Here is a 22500-nt window from a genome sequence, read left to right on the forward strand (position 1 = left end):
TTCTTTCTTTATAATGGGCACTCAGAGCCTAAACTAGTGACCACCAGGTGGCGCTGACATCATTTCAATATGTTCTGGGAGAACAGTGCAAATGCACAGTTTTGGCAGCAAAATACGTGTGGAGTTGTCATCAACTGAGGGACAGACAGTGGACAGTAGAGACAGGTATATCTGTCTGAGGGACAGACAGTGGACAGTAAAGACAGGTATATCTGTCTGAGGGACAGCCAGTGGACAGTAGAGACAGGTATATCTGTCTGAGGGACAGCCAGTGGACAGTAGAGGCAGGTATATCTGTCTGAGGGACAGCCAGTGGACAGTATAGACAGGTATATCTGTCTGAGGGACAGCCAGTGGACAGAAGGGACAGGTATATCTGTCTGAGGGACAGACAGTGGACAGTAGAGACAGGTATATCTGTCTGAGGGACAGACAGTGGACAGTAGAGACAGGTATATCTGTCTGAGGGACAGACAGTGGACAGTAGAGACAGGTAGATCTGTCTGAGGGACAGCCAGTGGACAGTAGAGACAGGTATATCTGTCTGAGGGACAGACAGTGGACAGTAGAGACAGGTATATCTGTCTGAGGGACAGCCAGTGGACAGTAGAGACAGGTATATCTGTCTGAGGGACAGACAGTGGAAAGTAGAGACAGGTATATCTGTCTGAGGGACAGACAGTGGACAGTAGAGACAGGTATATCTGTCTGAGGGACAGCCAGTGGACAGTAGAGACAGGTATATCTGTCTGAGGGACAGACAGTGGAAAGTAGAGACAGGTATATCTGTCTGAGGGACAGACAGTGGACAGTAGAGACAGGTATATCTGTCTGAGGGACAGACAGTGGACAGTAGAGACAGGTATATCTGTCTGAGGGACAGACAGTGGACAGTAGAGACAGGTAGATCTGTCTGAGGGACAGCCAGTGGACAGTAGAGACAGGTATATCTGTCTGAGGGACAGACAGTGGACAGTAGAGACAGGTATATCTGTCTGAGGGACAGCCAGTGGACAGTAGAGACAGGTATATCTGTCTGAGGGACAGACAGAGGACAGTAGAGACAGTTAGGCTATATCTGTCTGAGGGACAGCCAGTGGACAGTAGACAGGTATATCTGTCTGAGGGACAGCCAGTGGACAGTAGAGACAGGTATATCTGTCTGAGGGACAGACAGTGGACAGTAGAGACAGGTATATCTGTCTGAGGGACAGCCAGTGGACAGTAGAGACAGGTATATCTGTCTGAGGGACAGACAGAGGACAGTAGAGACAGGTATATCTGTCTGAACATGGTCATTAAGTTGCTGTTATGTTTATGTTTGTTAATTTATTTTCATTGTTACTGTATTGCTTGTTGTTCATTATTGTTGGGATGTTTGTTGTTGTCTCCGTGTGCGCAATGTTGACTTTTGTTTTGTTTTATACGCTTTGGCAACGTAGAACATATTTATCATGTCAATAAAGCCTTTTGAAATTGAAAATTGAGAGAGAGAGAGAGAGAGGTAGGCTACAGAGAGAGAGAGAGAGAGAGAGAGAGAGAGAGGCTACAGAGAGAGAGAGAGAGAGAGAAAGAGAGGTAGGCTACAGAGAGAGAGAGAGAGAGAGAGAGAGAGAGAGAGAGAGAGAGAGAGAGAGAGAGAGAGAGAGACAGACAGACAGACAGACAGACAGACAGAGAGACAGAGAGACAGAGAGAGAGAGAGAGAGAGAGGTAGGCTACAGACTACAGAGAGAGAGAGAGAGAGAGAGAGAGAGAGAGAGAGAGAAAGAGAGGGGCGGCGCACAGGACGCCGGTATACAGATCGTGTGTCTCGTGTTGTGTCTGTTTGTTGTTTGTCTTCATTATGGACCGTAATAATAATAATACATAAACAGGCAGAGAATCAAACCCGACCGGCCCGGAGGAGGAGGAGGAGGCTGAAGCGGAGACACCACGGCGGGGATTTAAGCACGCATCCCCCGGTAGAGAGAGAGCGACACGCCGCCCCTCCTGCCCTCCAACTAGGTAGGTTTTTGGACCGGCGACCTGATGCTGCATGATGAATGAATGGATGAATGGATGAATGGATGGATGGATGGATGGATGGAGGATGCAGCTATAGGATATATATATATATATATATATATATATATATATATATATATATATATATATATATATATATATATATATATATATATATATATATATATATATTTTTTTATATGGTCACAGATCATATAAAACGGATCTTTTCATGACATTCTAAAATGTAAAACAGCTGCTTTGAGTCTCCAGAGCTGGGAGGTACCAAAGGCATGCAGTCACACCCACCGAGCCAGCCTGTCTGTCTATGAGAGATCTGGAGAGATCTCAATATATTTTATTCATGTTCGTTGAAGACTTCGTCCTCCTCAATGCTGCTGAGACCGCTGCTGTTAAATATCTGGAGTGATTTAATCCATACGTAGACTATCTATCTATCTATCTATCTATCTATCTATCTATCTATCTATCTATCTATCTATCTATCTATCTATCTATCTATCTATCTATCTATCTATCTATCTATCTATCTATCTATCTATCTATGCTGCTGTTAGTGTTAATAGACTGTCTGTGTCTCAAATTAAGCCCTTTAGAACTGACATCAGATTCTAGAAATGACAGTTTTCAACCCTCATGTTTCTATATTATGTCAGCGGTTCTCAGACATAAATGATGTTCATGTCAAGCCCCCCCCCCCCCCCCCCAACAATTATCTGTAATTGGCCACGGACCCCCCATCTGAAAATATGTCGATCCAGGGACCCCCCCCCCCCTGCCAGAAGCAAAGATATGAGTTAAAAACGTTTTACTCTGAAAGAATATGATATTCAAAGATTTGCACCACATTTTCATGATTAAAAATAAAAAAAGCAGATCTACAAGCTCTACAATAGCAGGTCTACACAAGCTAACGAGCTTGTAGATCTGCTATTTTCTTTTCAATAGCTATATAAAGCACAACCGTGCAGACTGGGTTAATCAGACCAGTGTGTGTGTGTCCAGTGGAAACCTCGTATGAATCTGATCTCAGGTCAGAATGGGTTAATCAGACCAGTGTGTGTCCAGTGGAAACCTCGTATGAATCTGATCTCAGGTCAGAATGGGTTAATCAGACCCAGTGTGTGTCCAGTGGAAACCTCGTATGAATCTGATCTCAGGTCAAAATGGGTTAATCAGACCCAGTGTGTGTCCAGTGGAAACCTCGTATGAATCTGATCTCAGGTCAGAATGGGTTAATCAGACCCAGTGTGTGTCCAGTGGAAACCTCGTATGAATCTGATCTCAGGTCAGAATGGGTTAATCAGACCCAGTGTGTGTCCAGTGGAAACCTTGTATGAATCTGATCTCAGGTCAGAATGGGTTAATCAGACCCAGTGTGTGTCCAGTGGAAACCTCGTATGAATCTGATCTCAGGTCAGAATGGGTTAATCAGACCATAGTGTGTGTCCAGTGGAAACCTCGTATGAATCTGATCTCAGGTCAGAATGGGTTAATCAGACCATATGTGTGTCCAGTGGAAACCTCGTATGAATCTGATCTCAGGTCAATAAAAACAAAAAACACCCAACCCTGTATTCTATAATTATTGAGATTAATTTCAGGGTGTGTTGCATTTCTGCTGTTATACAGTGACACAAACGACAAAACTCTATGAATAATAAATAAATAGATCTAAAAAATAATTATATATATATATATATATATATATATATATATATATGTATGTTCATCAGGTCACATCACATCATATCAGAGCCGAGCTGCAGTTGAGGATGTTTTGATTCGCTGCCCTTCCCCGATGATGAGTGACGCGGCGTGCGTGTGACCGACCAACCAGGGCCGCCGGGCGGTGAGGTGAGGCGAGGCGAGGTGAGGCGAGGCGAGGCGAGGTGAGGTGAGGCGACCGCCACCGCCCAGACTGTCGTCCTGCTGATTGGAGGAAGAGGAGGAGTCCTGCAGCCCGAGACCAGCGGTGGCTCTAAAGGTTAGCTAAATAGAAACGGTGTTTCCCAAACCTTTTTCATGTCAAGGACCCCCACCACCCCCCATGTGCCAGGGACCCCCCCCCCCCCCCCCCCCCCCTAGCCTGCATGACTCTAATCTGAGTTCCCAGAAGTTTTATTTTTTGCCACTAAGGCGGGCGAGAAAGACTTCTGGGGGAAAAAGGACCATATCCCTTTGAGGGAAGTACATTGCGCTCAGAATCTGAGCGGACACTCCCCTTTCCGGTCTGAAGCATGCTGTTCTGTGCATACCATGAAAACAGTCCGAAGGGAATCCAATTCCAAATTGAATTGTAGTAGGAACACCACCGCTCAAGGAGCAATTGTTTCCCTTCCGTCTTATTTAGATGTAGCGCCCGCTCCATGTGGAACCCGCCCCTGTCTTTTGATTCGCATTTCATTTGAAACGCAACGCACTGGGCCACGCCCCCCTGCTGCACAGGATCTGAGGCCAATTTTCCTAGACTAGCACGACTCCTGCCCTGAATCGCTAGCCACGCCCGTTAGGAAAATATCTTCTGGCCGATTCAGGCCTGGAGACTCTCTGCCTACGGCGGCGTCAGTGTCGTTGGGAAAACTCCAATCGCAGCAGCCGATTGGCCGTCAGCCCCGTCACTCGACAGCCGATTGGCCGTCAGCCCCGTCACTCAACAGCTGATTGGTCGTCAGCCCCGTCACTCGACAGCTGGTTGGCCGTCAGCCCCGTCACTCCAAAGCGTCAGACAACAACAAACATGGCTGCCCCCACTCACTGCGGTGACTCGCGACCGTATCAATCTGGCTATTAAATCGAGCTATGATGAATAGTTTCTTTTACAGGGCACTGAACCCCCAACTGCTCCAGCTGAGGTTGTACCGGTCAGTACGACAGTATCAGACTGTGGTTGTACCGGTCAGTACAACAGTATCAGACTGTGGTTGTACCGGTCAGTACAACAGTATCAGACTGTGGTTGTACCGGTCAGTACAACAGTATCAGACTGCGGTTGTACTGGTCAGTACAACAGTATCGGACTGTGGTTGTACTGCTCAGTACAACAGTATCAGACTGTGGTTGTACCGGTCAGTACAACAGTATCAGACTGTGGTTCTACCGGTCAGTACAACAGTATCAGACTGAGGTTGTACTGGTCAGTACAACAGTATCAGACTGTGGTTGCACCGGTCAGTACAACAGTATCTTGTACTGGTCAGTACGACAGTATCAGACTGTGGTTGTACCGGTCAGTACAACAGTATCAGACTGTGGTTATACTGGTCAGTACGACAGTATCAGACTGTGGTTGTACCGGTCAGTACAACAGTATCAGACTGTGGTTGTACCGGTCAGTACAACAGTATCAGACTGTGGTTGTACCGGTCAGTACAACAGTATCAGACTGTGGTTGTACCGGTCAGTACAACAGTATCAGACTGTGGTTGTACCGGTCAGTACAACACTATCAGATTGTGGTTGTACCGGTCAGGAAAACAGTATCAGACTGTGGTTGTACCGGTCAGTACAACAGTATCAGACTGTGGTTGTACCGGTCAGTACAACAGTATCAGACTGTGGTTGTACCGTTCAGTACAACAGTATCAGACTGTGGTTGTACCGGTCAGTACAACAGTATCAGACTGTGGTTGTACCGGTCAGTACAACAGTATCATACTGTGGTTGTACCGGTCAGTACGACAGTATCAGACTGTGGTTGTACCGGTCAGTACAACAGTATCAGACTGTGGTTGTACCGGTCAGTACGACAGTATCAGACTGTGGTTGTACCGGTCAGTACAACAGTATCAGACTGTGGTTGTACCGGTCAGTACAACAGTATCAGACTGTGGTTGTACCGGTCAGTACAACAGTATCAGACTGTGGTTGTACCGGTCAGTACAACAGTATCAGACTGTGGTTGTACCGGTCAGTACAACAGTATCAGACTGTGGTTGTACCGGTCAGTACAACAGTATCAGACTGAGGTTGTACCGGTCAGTACAACAGTATCAGACTGTGGTTGTACCGGTCAGTACAACAGTATCAGACTGTGGTTGTACCGGTCAGTACAACAGTATCAGACTGTGGTTGCACTGGTCAGTACAACAGTATCAGACTGTGGTTGTACCGGTCAGTACAACAGTATCAGACTGTGCTGGTCAGCTCCCAGGTTTCAATACAATCTCTAATGGAGGATTTAGTTGACACAGTGAAATAAAATGGCGATAGTATCCATTGTGGGGCAGACGGCCTGTCACAGCCAGATTTGGGAGAGCGGCAGCTTTGTTGTTGCGAGGAAAGGATAGCGGTAAAATGAGACTTTCGTGGTTGTTTTAGTCTCAGATTTAGTCTGTCACAGTATAACTCTATGGGGACACAGTATAACTCTATGGGGACACTGTATAACTATATGGGGACACTGTATAACTCTATGGGGACACAGTATAACTATGGGGACACAAAAGCGACACAAAAGTGTAGGACCCGGAAGTATCTCTGGAGGGGTCGATTGCATCACGTCTAAAATTCTGAATTGTGTGTGTGTGTTGTGTGTGCATGTGTGTGTGGTGTGTGTGTGTGTGTGTGTGTGTGTGTGTGTGTGTGTGTGTGTGTGCGTGTGTGTGTGTGTGCGTGTGCGTCCATGTGCAGGGCGTTGCTGGGTAAATAAAGAACAACAACCCTGACCCAGAGATCACAGGAGGAGGAGTCATACAGCGCGGTGCTCCTATACCCAGTTAACCGACAGCAGGAGGAGGAGGAGGAGTAGGAGGAGGAGTTATTTGCGCGGTGCTCTGCGTCTCCGATGCGGCCAGCAGCACCTCCTCCCTAACCCTCACCCTAACCCAGGAGGAGTAGGAGGAGGAGTTATTTGCGTGGTGCTCTGCGTCTCCGATGCGGCCAGCAGCACCTCCTCCTGCATGCCCTGCGCTCCGTTCCGCTTCTCCTCCGGTGCCCGGTGGGAGGCCCTCGCCGGGGTCGAGCAGCAGCGCCACGCCGCCGCCGCCACCAGGAGGCGCAGGAGGACCACCAGAGCCATGCTGCGTCAGGTCAGAGAGGTCGTCTTTTATTGTTGAGGTTCAATTAACCTTAAATTAAAATGTTTTATGCAGCCGGGGCGCCTGATGGAGGGGAAAGGAACTGGTCAGAATAACGTGTTCCTTCCACGCGCTACGTCCAACCAGGGAAACTCCCCCCTGTCAGGTGTAAAGGAGCAACTTGGACACTCATCATGCATGAAGGAAGCATGAGTTCAAGTCCGTTGCTCTCCCCTTGTCCCCCATATATTGGGACTAGGTTGGTCTCCCCTTGTCCCCCATATATGGGGACTAGGTTGCTCTCCCCTTGTCCCCCATATATGGGGACTAGGTTGGTCTCCCCTTGTCCCCCATATATGGGGACTAGGTTGGTGGAGGGTGTGTAGAGCCCAGGATCACATTAGATGATTGACACAGGGGTGAAAAATGGGTTACAAAATCGTTGGATAAAAAATATATATATTAAAAATTAAAATGTTTTCTGCATATATATATATATATATATATATATATATATCATCCCCCAGGTGTTGCACGGCGCGCTGCGCGCGGCCTTCCGCTCGTTGGGCCGCGCCGTGGCCTCCCACCCGGTCTTCTTCCTGTCGGGCCCCGCCCTGCTGGCGGTGCTGCTGGGGGCGTCGTTCTCGCGGTACCGCGTGGAGCGCGACGTGGCCGGCCTGATGGCGCCGCGCCACAGCCTGGCCAAGATGGAGGGCAACCTGGTGGACAGCCTGTTCCCCGTCAACCGCTCCAAGCACGCCCTGTACGCCGACCTGCAGAGCCCCGGGCGCTACGGCCGCGTCATCGTCACCGCCCGACGGGGCAGCGTGCTGGACCCGCAGCACCTGGACACGGTGCTGAAGGTAGGGACACACGCCACACACGCCACACGAACACACGCCACACACGCATGCACGCCTTGCACTAGCTAGCTGGAAGTACCCTCACTAAAAACGCCGGGACAACAACGCTCCACACGTCCCAAACTCTTCTCCCTTCTGGCTCCAAAACTGTGGAATGCACTTCCCATTGCAGTCAGAACTGCAGCATCACTCCCAATCTTCCGCCGTAGTCTGAAAACCCACCTCTTCAGACTCCATCATGGCCCATAGCACTTACCCCACCCCCTTAGATAGCATTTCTGTAGACTTAGATAGCATTTGATACAGACTTATAGCATGTTGGCATCACTGCACTGGCTTCCGGTTGTTTTTAGGATTGATTTTAAAATTATTTTACTTGTCTATAAAGCTCTCAATGGTAACTCGCACCTTCCTACCTACATGACTGCCTGCCTAAATATGTCCCAAACCGCCCCCTAAGGTCTTCCACTGCTGGCCTGCTCGCTTTGCCTAAAAAAATGGCAACAAAAAAATACGGGGAAGCAGCTTTTTGCTTCTACGGGCCGTCGGCATGGAACAAGCTCCCACTGTACCTTCGACAGGCAGCCTCTGTAGACATTTTTAAAGCTCAGCTCAAGACACACTTCTACAACATTGCTTTTAATTGATCTTTTCTTTTTTTATTTATTATTATTTATTTTTGTTATTCATGTCCTCACTGTATTGCATTACTGCTTGTTTTTTGTCGTTGCCTTGCTTTTCTTTTATTCTCCATTGTTCTGTAAAGCACTTTGAGCTGCATTTCATGTCATGAAAGGTGCTATACAAATAAAGTTTTATTATTATTATTATTATTATTATTATTATTATTATTATTATTATTATTATTATTATGTTATGTAGACAGCACTATAATTGCATTGTATGTAGCCATAGCACGTCATAGTACATATGTATAGCATAGTAGTATATAGTTTAATATGTATAGCTTCATTATATAGATATTCCACTGTTACTTTCTTAGCTTACGCATGTCTCATGATAAATGCTTTTATGTGATGTATTCCCATGCTTTTTATTCTTGCTTAATGTAAGTCGCTCTGGATTAAGAGAGAGAGAGAGAGATGATGGTGTCGATGGTGTCGATGGTGTCGATGGTGTCGATGGTGTCGATGGTGTCGATGGTATCGATGGTATCGATGGTGTCGATGGTGTCGATGGTATGGATGGTGTCGATGGTGTCGATGGTATGGATGGTATCGATGGTGTCGATGGTGTCGATGGTGTCGATGGTATGGATGGTGTCGATGGTGTCGATGGTATGGATGGTATGGATGGTGTCGAGGGTGTCGATGGTGTCGATGGTATGGATGATGTCGATGGTGTCGATGGTATGGATGGTATGGATGGTGTCGAGGGTGTCGATGGTGTCGATGGTATGGATGATGTCGATGGTGTCGATGGTATGGATGGTATGGATGGTATCGATGGTGTCGATGGTGTCGATGGTGTCGATGGTATGGATGGTATCGATGGTGTCGATGGTATCGATGGTGTCGATGGTGTCGATGGTGTCGATGGTATGGATGGTATTGATGGTATATTGATGGTATTGATGGTAGAGCATGTCGTTGTGCTGTCTCAGCCTGCTGACCTTCTCTTCTCTTCTGGAAAACCATGTCGGCCTGGAATCAATCGCTGTTCCTATAAAAGGACTTGTATTCCTCCACAGTCACTACCTCGACCTCCACCCCATGCATGACAGTCTGCTGGTGTGCCTGAGCACTAAAGAACTAAGAGGGAGACAGGCAGGCAGGCAGGCAGGCAGGCAGGCAGGCAGGCAGGCAGGCAGGCAGGCAGGCAGGCAGGCAGGCAGGCAGGCAGGCAGGCAGGCAGGCAGACAGGCTGCCAGGCAGGCAGGCAGACAGGCAGGCAGGCAGGCAGGCAGGCAGACAGACAGACAGGCAGACAGGCAGGCAGGCAGGCAGGCAGGCAGGCAGGCAGGCAGGCAGGCAGGCAGGCAGGCGCGCAGGCAGGCAGACAGACAGGCTGCCAGGCAGACAGACAGACAGAGGCAGGCAGGCAGGCAGACAGACAGACAGGCGCGCAGGCAGGCAGGCAGGCAGGCAGGCTCACTACAAGCTCACGTGTTTGTCTAATAAGAGCGTACCAAAGTCTTTGACATGAGGTCTGCTCGATCTGTTTGATCCACTATAAAGGCTTTAACTCAGTGCTCTTTTTATGATCACAATTTGGTCAGAATGAACACTGGCATGACTAAAGGACGCACGCACACACACACACACACACACACACACACACACACACACACACACACACACACACACACACACACACACACACACACACACACACACACACACACACACACACACACACACGCGCACACACACACACGCGCAGGTCAATGCGACATTCTGAGGCAGCAGCTCTGTGTGTTTACAGAGACAGGCATCAGGCTTGTTGCCTAGCAACCACCATGGAGCTGGTGTCCTGCAGACAGACAGAGAGACAAGCAGGGAGACAGGCAGACAGGCAGACAGACAGACAGGCAGGCAGACAGACAGACAGGCAGGCAGACAGAGATACAGACAGGCAGGCAGGCAGGCAGGCAGACAGACAGACAGACAGACAGACAGACAGACAGACAGACAGACAGACAGACAGACAGACAGACAGACAGACAGACAGACAGACAGACAGACAGACAGACAGACAGACAGACAGACTAACATGTCTCTCCGTAGCTCCATGCTAACATGCTAACTCTCAGCTCCACAGGATGGTGTACCAGATGTTAACTCTGTCTCCATGTAGCTCCATGCTAACATGCTAACTGTCCCTGTAGCTCCATGCTAACATGTCTCTCCGTATTCCATGCTAACATGTCTCTCCGTAGCTCCATGCTAACATGTCTCTTCGTAGCTCCATGCTAACATGTCTCTCCGTAGCTCCATGCTAACATGTCTCTCCGTAGCTCCATGCTAACATGTCTCTTCGTAGCTCCATGCTAACATGTCTCTCCGTAGCTCCATGCTAACATGCTAACTCTCAGCTCCACAGGATGGTGTACCAGATGTTAACTATGTCTCCATGTAGCTCCGTGCTAACATGCTAACATGTCTCTCCGTAGCTCCATGCTAACATGCTAACGTGCTAACTCTCAGCTCCACAGGATGGTGTACCAGATGTTAACTATTTATCCATGTAGCTCCATGCTAACATGCCTCTCCGTAGCTCTGTGCTAACATGCTAACGTGCTAACTCTCAGCTCCACAGGATGGTGTACCAGATGTTAACTATTTCTCCATGTAGCTCCATGCTAACATGTCTCTCCGTAGCTCCATGCTAATGTGCAAACTTTGCTAACTCTCAGCTCCACAGGATGGTGTACCAGATGTTAACTCTGTGCTAACATGCTAACGTGTCCCTCCGTAGCTTCGTGCTAACATGCTAACATGTCCCTCCGTAGCTCCGTGCTAACGTGCTAACTCTCAGCTCCACAGGATGGTGTACCAGATGCAGGTGACGGTGGCGTCGTCCTCGGCCCTGGGCAGCTTTAACTACTCCCTGTCCCACCTCTGTCTGCCCGACGACAAGAACCAGTGCCTGGTGGACGACATCGTCCGCGCCCTGGAGGAGGTGCAGCGCGCGCGGCGCGCCAACCGCACCGCGCCGGCCGTGCGCTACCCGATCACGCGGCTGGCGGACGGACGCCAGGCCTACATCGGACACCAGCTGGGCGGCGTGCAGGGCTGGGGGGGAGGGGGAGGGGGAGGGGCCAAGGGGGGCCAGCAGGGAGGCGGAGCCGCCGGCGGCGGAGGCAGCAACAAGGCGGAGGCGGTGCGGTCGGCCCGCGCGCTGCAGCTCACCTACTACCTGCAGGTAGCGCCGTTGAGTCTGTTTCATTTAACCCATTCTGACCTGAGATCAGATTCATACGAGGTTTCCACTGGACACACACTGGTCTGATTATAACCCATTCTGACCTGAGATCAGATTCTAAAAAAGTGTCAGTCGTTCTTCGATTTTTCTAAAATAGCAGACCTACAAGCTCGTAGCGCGCCACTCGGTGGCGCGCTATGAGCTTGTAGATCTGCTATTTTTCAATAGCTAAAGCATGACATGATGCTAACACCAAAAGGGGGTTCCCGTTCAGAATGGGTTAATAGCGGTGCACGATTATGAAATTATATCGGGGGTTCCCAAAACGCTACCGATTAATCTGCATCCCTATAATGTCAGGTGAAATGATTCAGTCGACTAAATGTCATGTGATGTTAGCAGACTAAAATCTACGGTTGATTTTAGTTGTCAAAAACTGTATTAAGGCGGTGCCTTGAGGACGTTGTTGTAATGCCCGGATTTTACACAAATAGCAGATCTACAAGATAACGAAGTTAATCGTAGAGCCCCGCCCGATATATCGGTCATTATTTGACTTCCTCTGCCAACCTGTCCCTTCCTAACATGTTAGTCTAGTTTTTATTTGTTGACGGAATTATTGCTACATTTTAAAGCCTTAGTTTTAGTTCAATCTCCATTTATTCAACGTATTTGACGTAATTAATCAATAAATCCCCCATGGCCACTGACGTAATTGACGTAATTGTTTAATTCCCCGTAATCGGGGGCTTAACGTAGCAAAATGTAGCAACTTTTAGCGTGTTTGGCTAACGGCCGATGTAATCTACCTAAAACCGGCCTAAATCCGCGCGTGCACGGTCGATCACGGTCTTTATGTGCATCGCTGCGGAAAATGCGATATTTTGGGCTTGATTAGAGCGTAATTTGACTTAGTTATTAAAATCAACGATGATCGCTTAGCATTCCGGACATCTGATATAGTGCTTCGCACAGTCCAAAGCTACTACCGGATGTTATGCTTCGTTAAACCGGAAGTGACATCGCCAGATTCGCTCTATTTGGTCACAAAATTGGCATAATAATGGTGACGTTACCGCCACCATCAGGACTGGGTATAAGACAGTTAGTTCTCCATGTAGCTGAATGCTAACATGTCTCTACGCCCCCCTCCCCCCCGTTCCCTTATTATCCTCCCCCTCCCCTCCCCCTCACAGGCCCGTGCCGGCCTGATGGACAGGGTGGCCGGCCAATGGGAGGAGGCGTTCTGCGTGGCTCTGCGGCGCTTCGGCGCGGAGCACCGCGCCAAGCTAGCGCTGTTCCCCGTGACCTCCGCCTCTCTGCAGAGTGACTTCCAGGTATGTTCTCTCTCTGTGACCTCAGTCTCTCTACAGAGTGACCTCCAGGTATGTTCTCTCTCTCTCTGTGACCTCAGTCTCTCTACAGAGTGACCTCCAGGTATGTTCTCTCTCTCTCTCTGTGACCTCAGTCTCTCTGCAGAGTGACCTCCAGGTATGTTCTCTCTCTCTCTGTGACCTCAGTCTCTCTACAGAGTGACCTCCAGGTATGTTCTCTCTCTCTCTCTGTGACCTCAGTCTCTCTGCAGAGTGACCTCCAGGTATGTTCTCTCTCTCTCTCTGTGACCTCAGTCTCTCTACAGAGTGACCTCCAGGTATGTTCTCTGACCTCTGTGACCTCAGTCTCTCTACAGAGTGACCTCCAGGTATGTTCTCTCTCTGTGACCTCAGTCTCTCTACAGAGTGACCTCCAGGTATGTTCTCTCTCTGTGACCTCTGCTACTACAGAGTGACCTCCAGGTATGTTCTCTCTCTGTGACCTCAGTCTCTCTACAGAGTGACCTCCAGGTGACTTGATGTTGTGGTGTTAGTCTAGTTTTAGTCGACTAAATATCACAGGACTTCAGTCGACTGAATCTACAGTTGATTTAGTCGACTGAAATGTGTCTCGGCGGGCCTTGATGCCGTCGTAATGACTGTTTTATTACACTTGCTGAAAATAGCCGATCTACAAGCTCACAAGTCACAAGCGCGACGCGTCATTGTAGATCTGCTATTTTCAGCATGCAACATGCAAGTGTAAAATGACTTGATACTGGATCTCTTGCCCACTAGTCCCTTCCTTAACATTTTAGCCTAGTTCTTATTTTTTTACGAAATCGTCAATATATTTAGTCTAAGGTAGTCGACAAACATCTTTCCTCTTGGTTTTAGTCGACGAAAACAACACGGGTATAGGATTATAGGATTTACAGAAGAAGAACCTATATTTTGATATAAACGATTGTTCCATTTAGTTTTCTGTCGCCCGTTCGTTGTACCATGAGCTACGACAAACGTTATTTAACAGTGACACAGAGCGAGTTATTTGCATTAGCAGAATGACGTAGAGAAAGCTTGGGACGTACGGACAAAGAAAACTTATATGTGATGTATTTTTTTTATTTCCGTTCTGTTTTTGTTTTATTAAACAAATACTTTGTGTGTAGCTTCTGTGTGGGAAGTGAACGTGATGTTGTTTATTTATGTTTCTGGTGTTTTAAAATCCCGTAAGGGATGGGTCTTATAGCAATAGTATGTCAACATTTTAACAGGATAAGTGCCAGGGACGTAATCCTGTATCTAATCCATTTTTTTTTTTCATTTTTTTTTAAAACGCCCTCTCTTTTTTTATAATGGGAGAATTGGCACTCAGAGCCTAAACTGGTGACCACCAGGTGGCACTGAAGGAGTTTTAATGACCTTTTTTATTTGGTATTCAGACAGCCAGCAATGGGTGGAACGCTCCCCAAAAGAATGTAGTCTCTGTGACACACCTAGGGGGCGCTGTGACACATCTGGGGGGCCACAATCTGCATTCAAAGATGCTCCTATAGAAGCTTTGTCATTGAAAACCCCGTCGCAATGACTATAACCAATCAGGAAGCAGACAGGCACATCGACCAATAACAAAGCTTCTAGGAAAATCTTTGAATGCAGAATGCGAATACCAAAAAGAAAAAAAAAAAAAAAAGGTCATTAACCCATTTTGACCTGAGATCAGATTCTAAAAAATGTCTTCTACATCCTGACAGTTTTCTGAAAAAGCTATGTTTCCGTGTCAGTCGTTCTTCGATTTTTCAAAAATAGCAGACCTACAAGCTCGTAGCGCGCCACTCGGTGGCGCGCTATGAGCTTGTAGATCTGCTATTTTTCAATAGCTGAAGCATAACAATATGCTAAAAGTATTGACATATTTTTGCTTATAGCAGCGTTCGACGACAAGACACGAAATAAAAGCTTCCTTCCTTCACATTTCCAGCTGTCCTCGGTGCTGGCGCGCCGCCCCCTCCTGGCCAGCCTGGGCGCCTGCGGCCTGCTGGCGCTGGCGTGCTGCTCCATGCGCGACTGCGTGCGCTCCAAGCCCTGGCTGGGCCCGCTGGCGTTGCTGTCCATCACGCTGAGCGGGCTGACCGCCGCGGGCATCCTGAACCTGACCGGCGCCACCTACAACTCCACCTACCTGGGAATCCCCTTCATCATGCTGGGTGAGAAGTAGTCTAAAAACAGCAGATCTACAAGCTCGTATAGCTCATTACGAGCCTGTATAGGTCTGCTATTTTGTCACACGCACATAATTGAACGCTTTAAGATTGTGGGGAAATGCAGGAATGATACAAAAAGCATGCGATATCAGTTGAGCTGAGTGGCGCTCTTGATACTATCGATCTCACCAGAGTGGAGTTGACCCGAGGACGCGTCTGTGGCCCGTTTAGCTTTTGACCTGCACGTTAACACTTAATTGTTTAATACTTTAGCTGTTGAAAAATAGCAGATCTATAGGGGATACTGAACCTGACCGGAGCAAACTATAACTCCTACCTACCTACCTGGGAATCCATTCATTCACACATCCAATATGCTGGGTAAGGAGCCTAAAGAAAGGAAAGGAAATGTATGTTTACCCTTGGGTAACTGGACTAAGCTTATAAGATCCCCTCCATTATGCTGGGTGAGGAGTTTAAACTACCTGGGAGGGAATCCCTTCCATTATGCTGGGTTAAAGGATGGAGTGCCGTGATTTTTTTCCACACTTAAACATGATCATCAGGTGTATTTAGGTGTATATGAGGTATAATCTTTTCAAAAAAGTGTACAGTATTTGTTAAAATTATGGTTTTATGTGGACACACCCACCAGTTCATTAGGTATGCGTGAGTTTAACCATAGCACCACCCACCTAATCCAGTCCCTCCGCCTCCTCCTTTAAGACCACCCACTTGTCCTAGTCCCTCCCCCTCCTTATAAAAGGACAGCCCATGGCTCTGCCCTTTTGTTTACAAAATGGCAAATTGGTGTCTGTAATGTAACAAAAACGAATGTTTTTGTGAATGTTAGAAGTGAACACTTCCCATATTTCTGAGATATCGTATAGGCACCATTATGCACTTATACTGCCACCATCCATGTATAGGCATATAATCCATGCATCCATACCATATCAGATCTGTTTTTTCTGATTTTTTATAATCATTTATTTATTTCCTCCAATTATATTGACTCTATTGGCGCAATCAGCTCAGCTCATCATCCAATTCGATCATAGTTTAACAGCAGAAACAATTAGTTTGATAGACCATTTAGCCTACAATATATTGTAGGCTATTGATTTCCTCCAGCTAAGCACCCTGGCATTAAAACTGTCCTGCAGTGACTGCATTGAGTTTCAGCAAAAGTCGCCAGATTTAAAGAAACAAGCGGCCAGGTCCACAAAAATAAGTCACAGAAATTGCTGTGAATATTTATGAAAACGTTTCAACAACAACAATCCTTTTAACAACATATTAATCTGAGGGTCCTTCACATGAACCATTGGTCAAGTCAACCACATCTCCCCTGAAAGTTACTTATATGAAAACAAGCCCAAGTCGCTTGTAATAGCCAGACATGGCAACATGACTTCCAGCGCGACACAACATACTTCTAATTCTTGACTTTACAGCCTCGTATAAGTATTAGGACCTACATATTGACTACAACAGCCAACAAGAATGCACACTGTGACACTACACTGTATCAAAGCCCGACCACTGTGATTATAAAAGAAACAACCTACTCCTTGAGAAGAGCATGAGCAACTATACAGCAGAGCAGGTAGGCTATAAGACTGGTTTGTTGTGGTTTCCTAGATTAATCCTGAGGACCCGACGTGAACATTTACTTGCTTCCAATCTAACGAAAAACAGTCTGCTCTGCTGTGAACTGGTAATGTGTGAAATGACTGTTTGAAAATCTGCCACACAGTTAGACACAGAGCAGCAAAAGCAAACTGGCTGCGCTGTTCAGTTCACACGTGTGTATGTGGCAGGCAGCTCCGCCCACAGAGGTTGTCGTATTTAAAAAATCACACACGTGTGAACTGAGTGGTGCAATCCCCCCCCCCCCCCCCCCCCCCCCCTCTCTCTCTCTCTCTCTCTCTCTCTCTCTCTCTCTCTCTCTCTCTCTCTCACTCTCTCTCATTAGAGACACTACCCCTCTCACTGTTTCTGGCGCCCCCTACTGCTATTATTAAGTCACATACTCGTGCTTACACACACAGACACACACACAAACAGGTACGAGGACATTGCAAGCTGGTTGTAGGAGTGGTTGCACCACTCAAAAATATGTATAGAGGGGGAGGTGCGTGTGTGTGTGCAATATTTTTACGTCACACTATCCGAGTTTACTTCATTGGCCCGTTTGACCGTCAAGGGTTCAGCCTCCAGGAAGAAACCCTAAATACAAAGTTATTACACCATTGGACATAAAAACGACTCCAGGGGGTCTAATGAAGTACTGTCACCCCATAGACACATGAAAAGCTGGAAAAATACAAAAATTGTGATACTCCATCTTTAAACTAGGAGTAGGGAATCCCCTCCATTATGCTGGGTTAAACTAGGAGTAGGGAATCCCCCCCATTATGTTGGGTTAAACTAGGAGTAGGGAATCCCCTCCATTATGTTGGGTTAAACTAGGAGTAGGGAATCCCCTCCATTATGCTGGGTTAAACTAGGAGTAGGGAATCCCCCCCATTATGTTGGGTTAAACTAGGAGTAGGGAATCCCCCCCATTATGCTGGGTTAAACTAGGAGTAGGGAATCCCCCCCATTATGCTGGGTTAAACTAGGAGTAGGGAATCCCCCCCATTATGCTGGGTTAAACTAGGAGTAGGGAATCCCCCCCATTATGCTGGGTTAAACTAGGAGTAGGGAATCCCCTCCATTATGCTGGGTTAAACTAGGAGTAGGGAATCCCCCCCATTATGCTGGGTTAAACTAGGAGTAGGGAATCCCCCCCATTATGTTGGGTTAAACTAGGAGTAGGGAATCCCCTCCATTATGCTGGGTTAAACTAGGAGTAGGGAATCCCCCCCATTATGTTGGGTTAAACTAGGAGTAGGGAATCCCCCCCATTATGCTGGGTTAAACTAGGAGTAGGGAATCCCCCCCATTATGCTGGGTTAAACTAGGAGTAGGGAATCCCCCCCATTATGCTGGGTTAAACTAGGAGTAGGGAATCCCCCCCATTATGTTGGGTTAAACTAGGAGTAGGGAATCCCCCCCATTATGCTGGGTTAAACTAGGAGTAGGGAATCCCCCCCATTATGCTGGGTTAAACTAGGAGTAGGGAATCCCCCCCATTATGCTGGGTTAAACTAGGAGTAGGGAATCCCCCCCATTATGCTGGGTTAAACTAGGAGTAGGGAATCCCCTCCATTATATTGGGTTAAACTAGGAGTAGGGAATCCCCTCCATTATGCTGGGTTAAACTAGGAGTAGGGAATCCCCCCCCATTATGCTGGGTTAAATTAGGAGTAGGGAATCCCCCCCATTATGCTGGGTTAAACTAGGAGTAGGGAATCCCCCCCATTATGCTGGGTTAAACTAGGAGTAGGGAATCCCCCCCATTATGCTGGGTTAAACTTGGAGTAGGGAATCCCCCCCATTATGCTGGGTTAAACTAGGAGTAGGGAATCCCCCCCATTATGCTGGGTTAAACTAGGAGTAGGGAATCCCCCCCATTATGCTGGGTTAAACTTGGAGTAGGGAATCCCCCCCATTATGCTGGGTTAAACTAGGAGTAGGGAATCCCCCCCATTATGCTGGGTAATCTTGAAAGTTAAAAACGTTCGCCCTGAAATAATTATATTCAAATATTTGTGCCACATTTTCAAGATTTAAAAAAAATAGCAGACCTACAAGCTTGTAGATCTGCTATTTTTTCAATAGCTAAAGTATAACATGATGCTTATACAACACGGTTAAAAGTCCACCTATAGCAGGGAATCCTCGTCAGTGTGCTGGGAAAGAGTTTAAACACATTCAAGATTCACCCGACGTTGAAAAAAAGAAAAGAAAAAAAGAAACCTCGTGTTTGTTTTGGCCCAAAGTATAGCTCTTGCCCTATACCGCTTAAGATGTGTTAATTAGCAGGGATATGTAGCCCAACATGAAAGTGGAAGCCGTTCCCTGTTGGTTTAATTAATTCTTGAATTCCTGTGTTGTGTTTCCTCTCGGGGTTACGTTTAATTTAGGGCGATGGGGAGGGGCAATCTGATGTGGATACAACGGCTCCACATTTTCGGCACAACACAGATCATTTTATTCTGTTTATTTATTTTTTTGTCAGAAGTCAGTCTTTTCTGTCAGGTGAAACCTGATATAGGCCTATGTTGCCAAATTTGACTGAGAGGTTTTTTCATGTCATGTGAAAGCAGGGAATCATAGCTTCAAATTGACATATTGGTTGTTCAGTTTGACCCACCAGTTCTGGAGATATGGCTTATAGAGTAATGTCTTGCAGAGATTTGAGAAAACAGGCTTGAAAGGTTCACTTCTGTGGCCTCTGACATTACACCTAGCTACATGTTTAAGCATTTATTTCATATTTACATGTCTTCTGTGGTCTCTAACATAACACCTAGCTACATGTTTAAGCATTTATTTCATATTTGCATGTCTTCTGTGGACTCTAACATTACACCTAGCTACATGTTTAAGCATTTATTTCATATTTGCATGTCTTCTGTGGACTCTAACATTACACCTAGCTATACATGTTTAAGTATTTATTTCATATTTGCATGTCTTCTGTGGTCTCTAACATTAAACCTAGCTACATTTTTTAAGTATTTATTTCATATTTGCATGTCTTCTGTGGTCTCTAACATTACACCTAGCTACATGTTTAAGCATTTATTTCATATTTACATTTTCAGCTCTGACACTTATTCCAGACATGCTTTAGTATGTGAAGAGGCTGCCTGAACCTTTCAAGCCCGTTTTCTCAACTCTGTTAATGTTTCTCTGCAAGACATTACTCTATAAGCTATTACTCTATAAGACATTACTCTATAAGACATTACTCTATAAGACATTACTCTATAAGCCATATCTCCAAAACTGGTGGGTCAAACCGAACAACCAATATGTCAATTTGAAGCTATATGATTCCCTGCTTTCACATGACATGAAAAAACTAAAATAATTTCAGTCCCTCAGTCAAATTTTGTCACTCTTGAATAGTTTTCACTTAGTTTTAGTCACATTTTAGTCACCTGAAATGTTCTAGTGTTAGTCCAGATTTGGTCAACTAAATGTCGTACGATTTTAGTCTAATAATTCTACAGTTGATTTAGTCACCTAAGATGTATTTTGACGGGGCCTTGAGGTCGTTGTAATGACAGATTTTATACACTTTGGTTGCATGCTGGAAATAGCAGATCTACAAGCTCTACAACGTGTCGCGCCGCGGCGCGTTGTGAGCTTGTAGATCCAGGCAAGGCAGTGCTGTGGTCAGGGTTAGGTTCAATAATAAAACAGCATCAATTAAATTAAATTGAATCAAGTGGACAAAAAACAGAGCCGTTGAGAGAAGGTCTGTTTCTGTTGTTAGAGAGAGAGAGAGAGAGAGAGAGAGAGAGAGAGAGAGAGAGAGAGAGACCTATAGATAGAGTAAAGAGAGAGAGAGGTAGATAGACCTATAGATAAAATAACGAGAGAGAGAGGTAGAGAGACATATATATATATATATATATATATATATATATATATATATAGAGAGAGAGAGAGAGAGAGAGAGAGAGAGAGAGAGAGAGAGAGAGAGAGAGAGAGAGAGAGATAGAGAGAGAGAGGTATGGATAGAGCACAGAGACAGATGGTCATATTCCGGTTGTGTTTTGACCTTATTTAACTCACAGTGTGTGTGTGTGTGTGTGTGTGTGTGTGTGTGTGTGTGTGTGTGTGTGTGTGTGTGTGTGTGTGTGTGTGTGTGTGTGAGGGTGTGTGTGTGTGTGTGTGAGTGTGTGTGCGCGCGCATGTAATCCCTGCTAAATATACCAAATTAGATGTGGATATAACCATTTAAAACACACACACACACACACACACACACACACACACACACACACACACACACACACACACGTGTACACACACACACACACACACACACACAACGCTCATCCTCCGAGGTGATGTGGGGTTCTTTTGGGCCCCCCGTCCCCCCCCACCTATGGGGTAGCGTATGTCACCGTTGGCGACCGGCCGGTGGTGGCTCATGGTGGTTGTCATGGCAACCACAGAGGTCCAAGCCATCTGCTGCCTGTGTGCTGTATGGCTGTGTGAGCTTGTAGATCTGCTATATGTATACTGTTGTCATGGTTACCGTCGTGGCTATAATGATCACATTGTGATGGAATTATAGGGATGCACCGAAAGGAACGTTCTTGGCCCGAAAACCCAATACCGAATATACAATTTAATATCATATATCTGTTTTCCTAGCATATTTCAGCTCTGACATTTATTGCAGACATGCTCTAGTATGTGAAGAGTCTGCCTGAACCTTTCAAGCCTGTAGGAAATAAATGCTTAAACATGTAGCTAGGTGTAATGTTAGAGACCACAGAAGACATGTAAATATGAAATAAATGCTTAAACATGTAGCTACGTGTAATGTTAGAGACCACAGAAGACATGTAAATATGAAATAAATGGTTAAACATGTAGCTAGGTGTAATGTTAGAGTCCACAGAAGACATGTAAATATAGGAGGGGCCCCTCATAAATAGACACTAAAGAAACATTAAACCTGTCTATATAGGAGGGGCCCCTCATAAATAGACACTAAAGAAACATTAAACCTGTATATAGGAGGGGCCCCTCATAAATAGACACTAAACAAACATTAAACCTGTATATAGGAGGGGCCCCTCAGACACTAAACAAACATTAAACCTGTATATAGGAGGGGCCCCTCATAAATATACACTAAACAAACATTAAACCTGTATCTAGGAGGGGCCCCTCATAAATATACACTAAACAAACATTAAACCTGTATCTAGGAGGGGCCCCTCATAAATATACACTAAACAAACATTAAACCTGTATCTAGGAGGGGCCCCTCATAAATATACACTAAACAAACATTAAACCTGTATCTAGGAGGGGCCCCTCATAAATATACACTAAACAAACATTAAACCTGTATATAGGAGGGGCCCCTCATAAATAGACACTAAACAAACATTAAACCTGTATCTAGGAGTGGCCCCTCATAAAACAAACATTAAACCTGTATCTAGGAGGGGCCCCTCATAAAACAAACATTAAACCTGTATCTAGGAGGGGCCCCTCATAAAACAAACATTAAACCTGTATCTAGGAGGGGCCCCTCATAAAA

At 46.3% G+C, this 22500-nt stretch overlaps 1 protein-coding gene across 1 annotated transcript in view; it reads left to right on the forward strand.

Annotated features, from left to right (window-relative positions):
* Positions 1-22500, forward strand: part of ptchd1 (patched domain containing 1) — a gene marked incomplete at both ends in the record, with an annotated part of 34787 nt that overhangs the window by 297 nt on the left and 11990 nt on the right. The window contains 5 exons of the mRNA XM_083777628.1: positions 6859-7058; positions 7574-7909; positions 11408-11794; positions 12991-13131; positions 15092-15317. Coding sequence (XP_083633754.1) covers positions 6859-7058; positions 7574-7909; positions 11408-11794; positions 12991-13131; positions 15092-15317 — 1290 coding nt within the window. The remainder of the gene's footprint in view (positions 1-6858; positions 7059-7573; positions 7910-11407; positions 11795-12990; positions 13132-15091; positions 15318-22500) is intronic.

This window comes from Protomyctophum parallelum, assembly GCF_964188405.1.
Source record: "Protomyctophum parallelum genome assembly, chromosome: 12".
Lineage (NCBI taxonomy): Eukaryota > Metazoa > Chordata > Actinopteri > Myctophiformes > Myctophidae > Protomyctophum > Protomyctophum parallelum.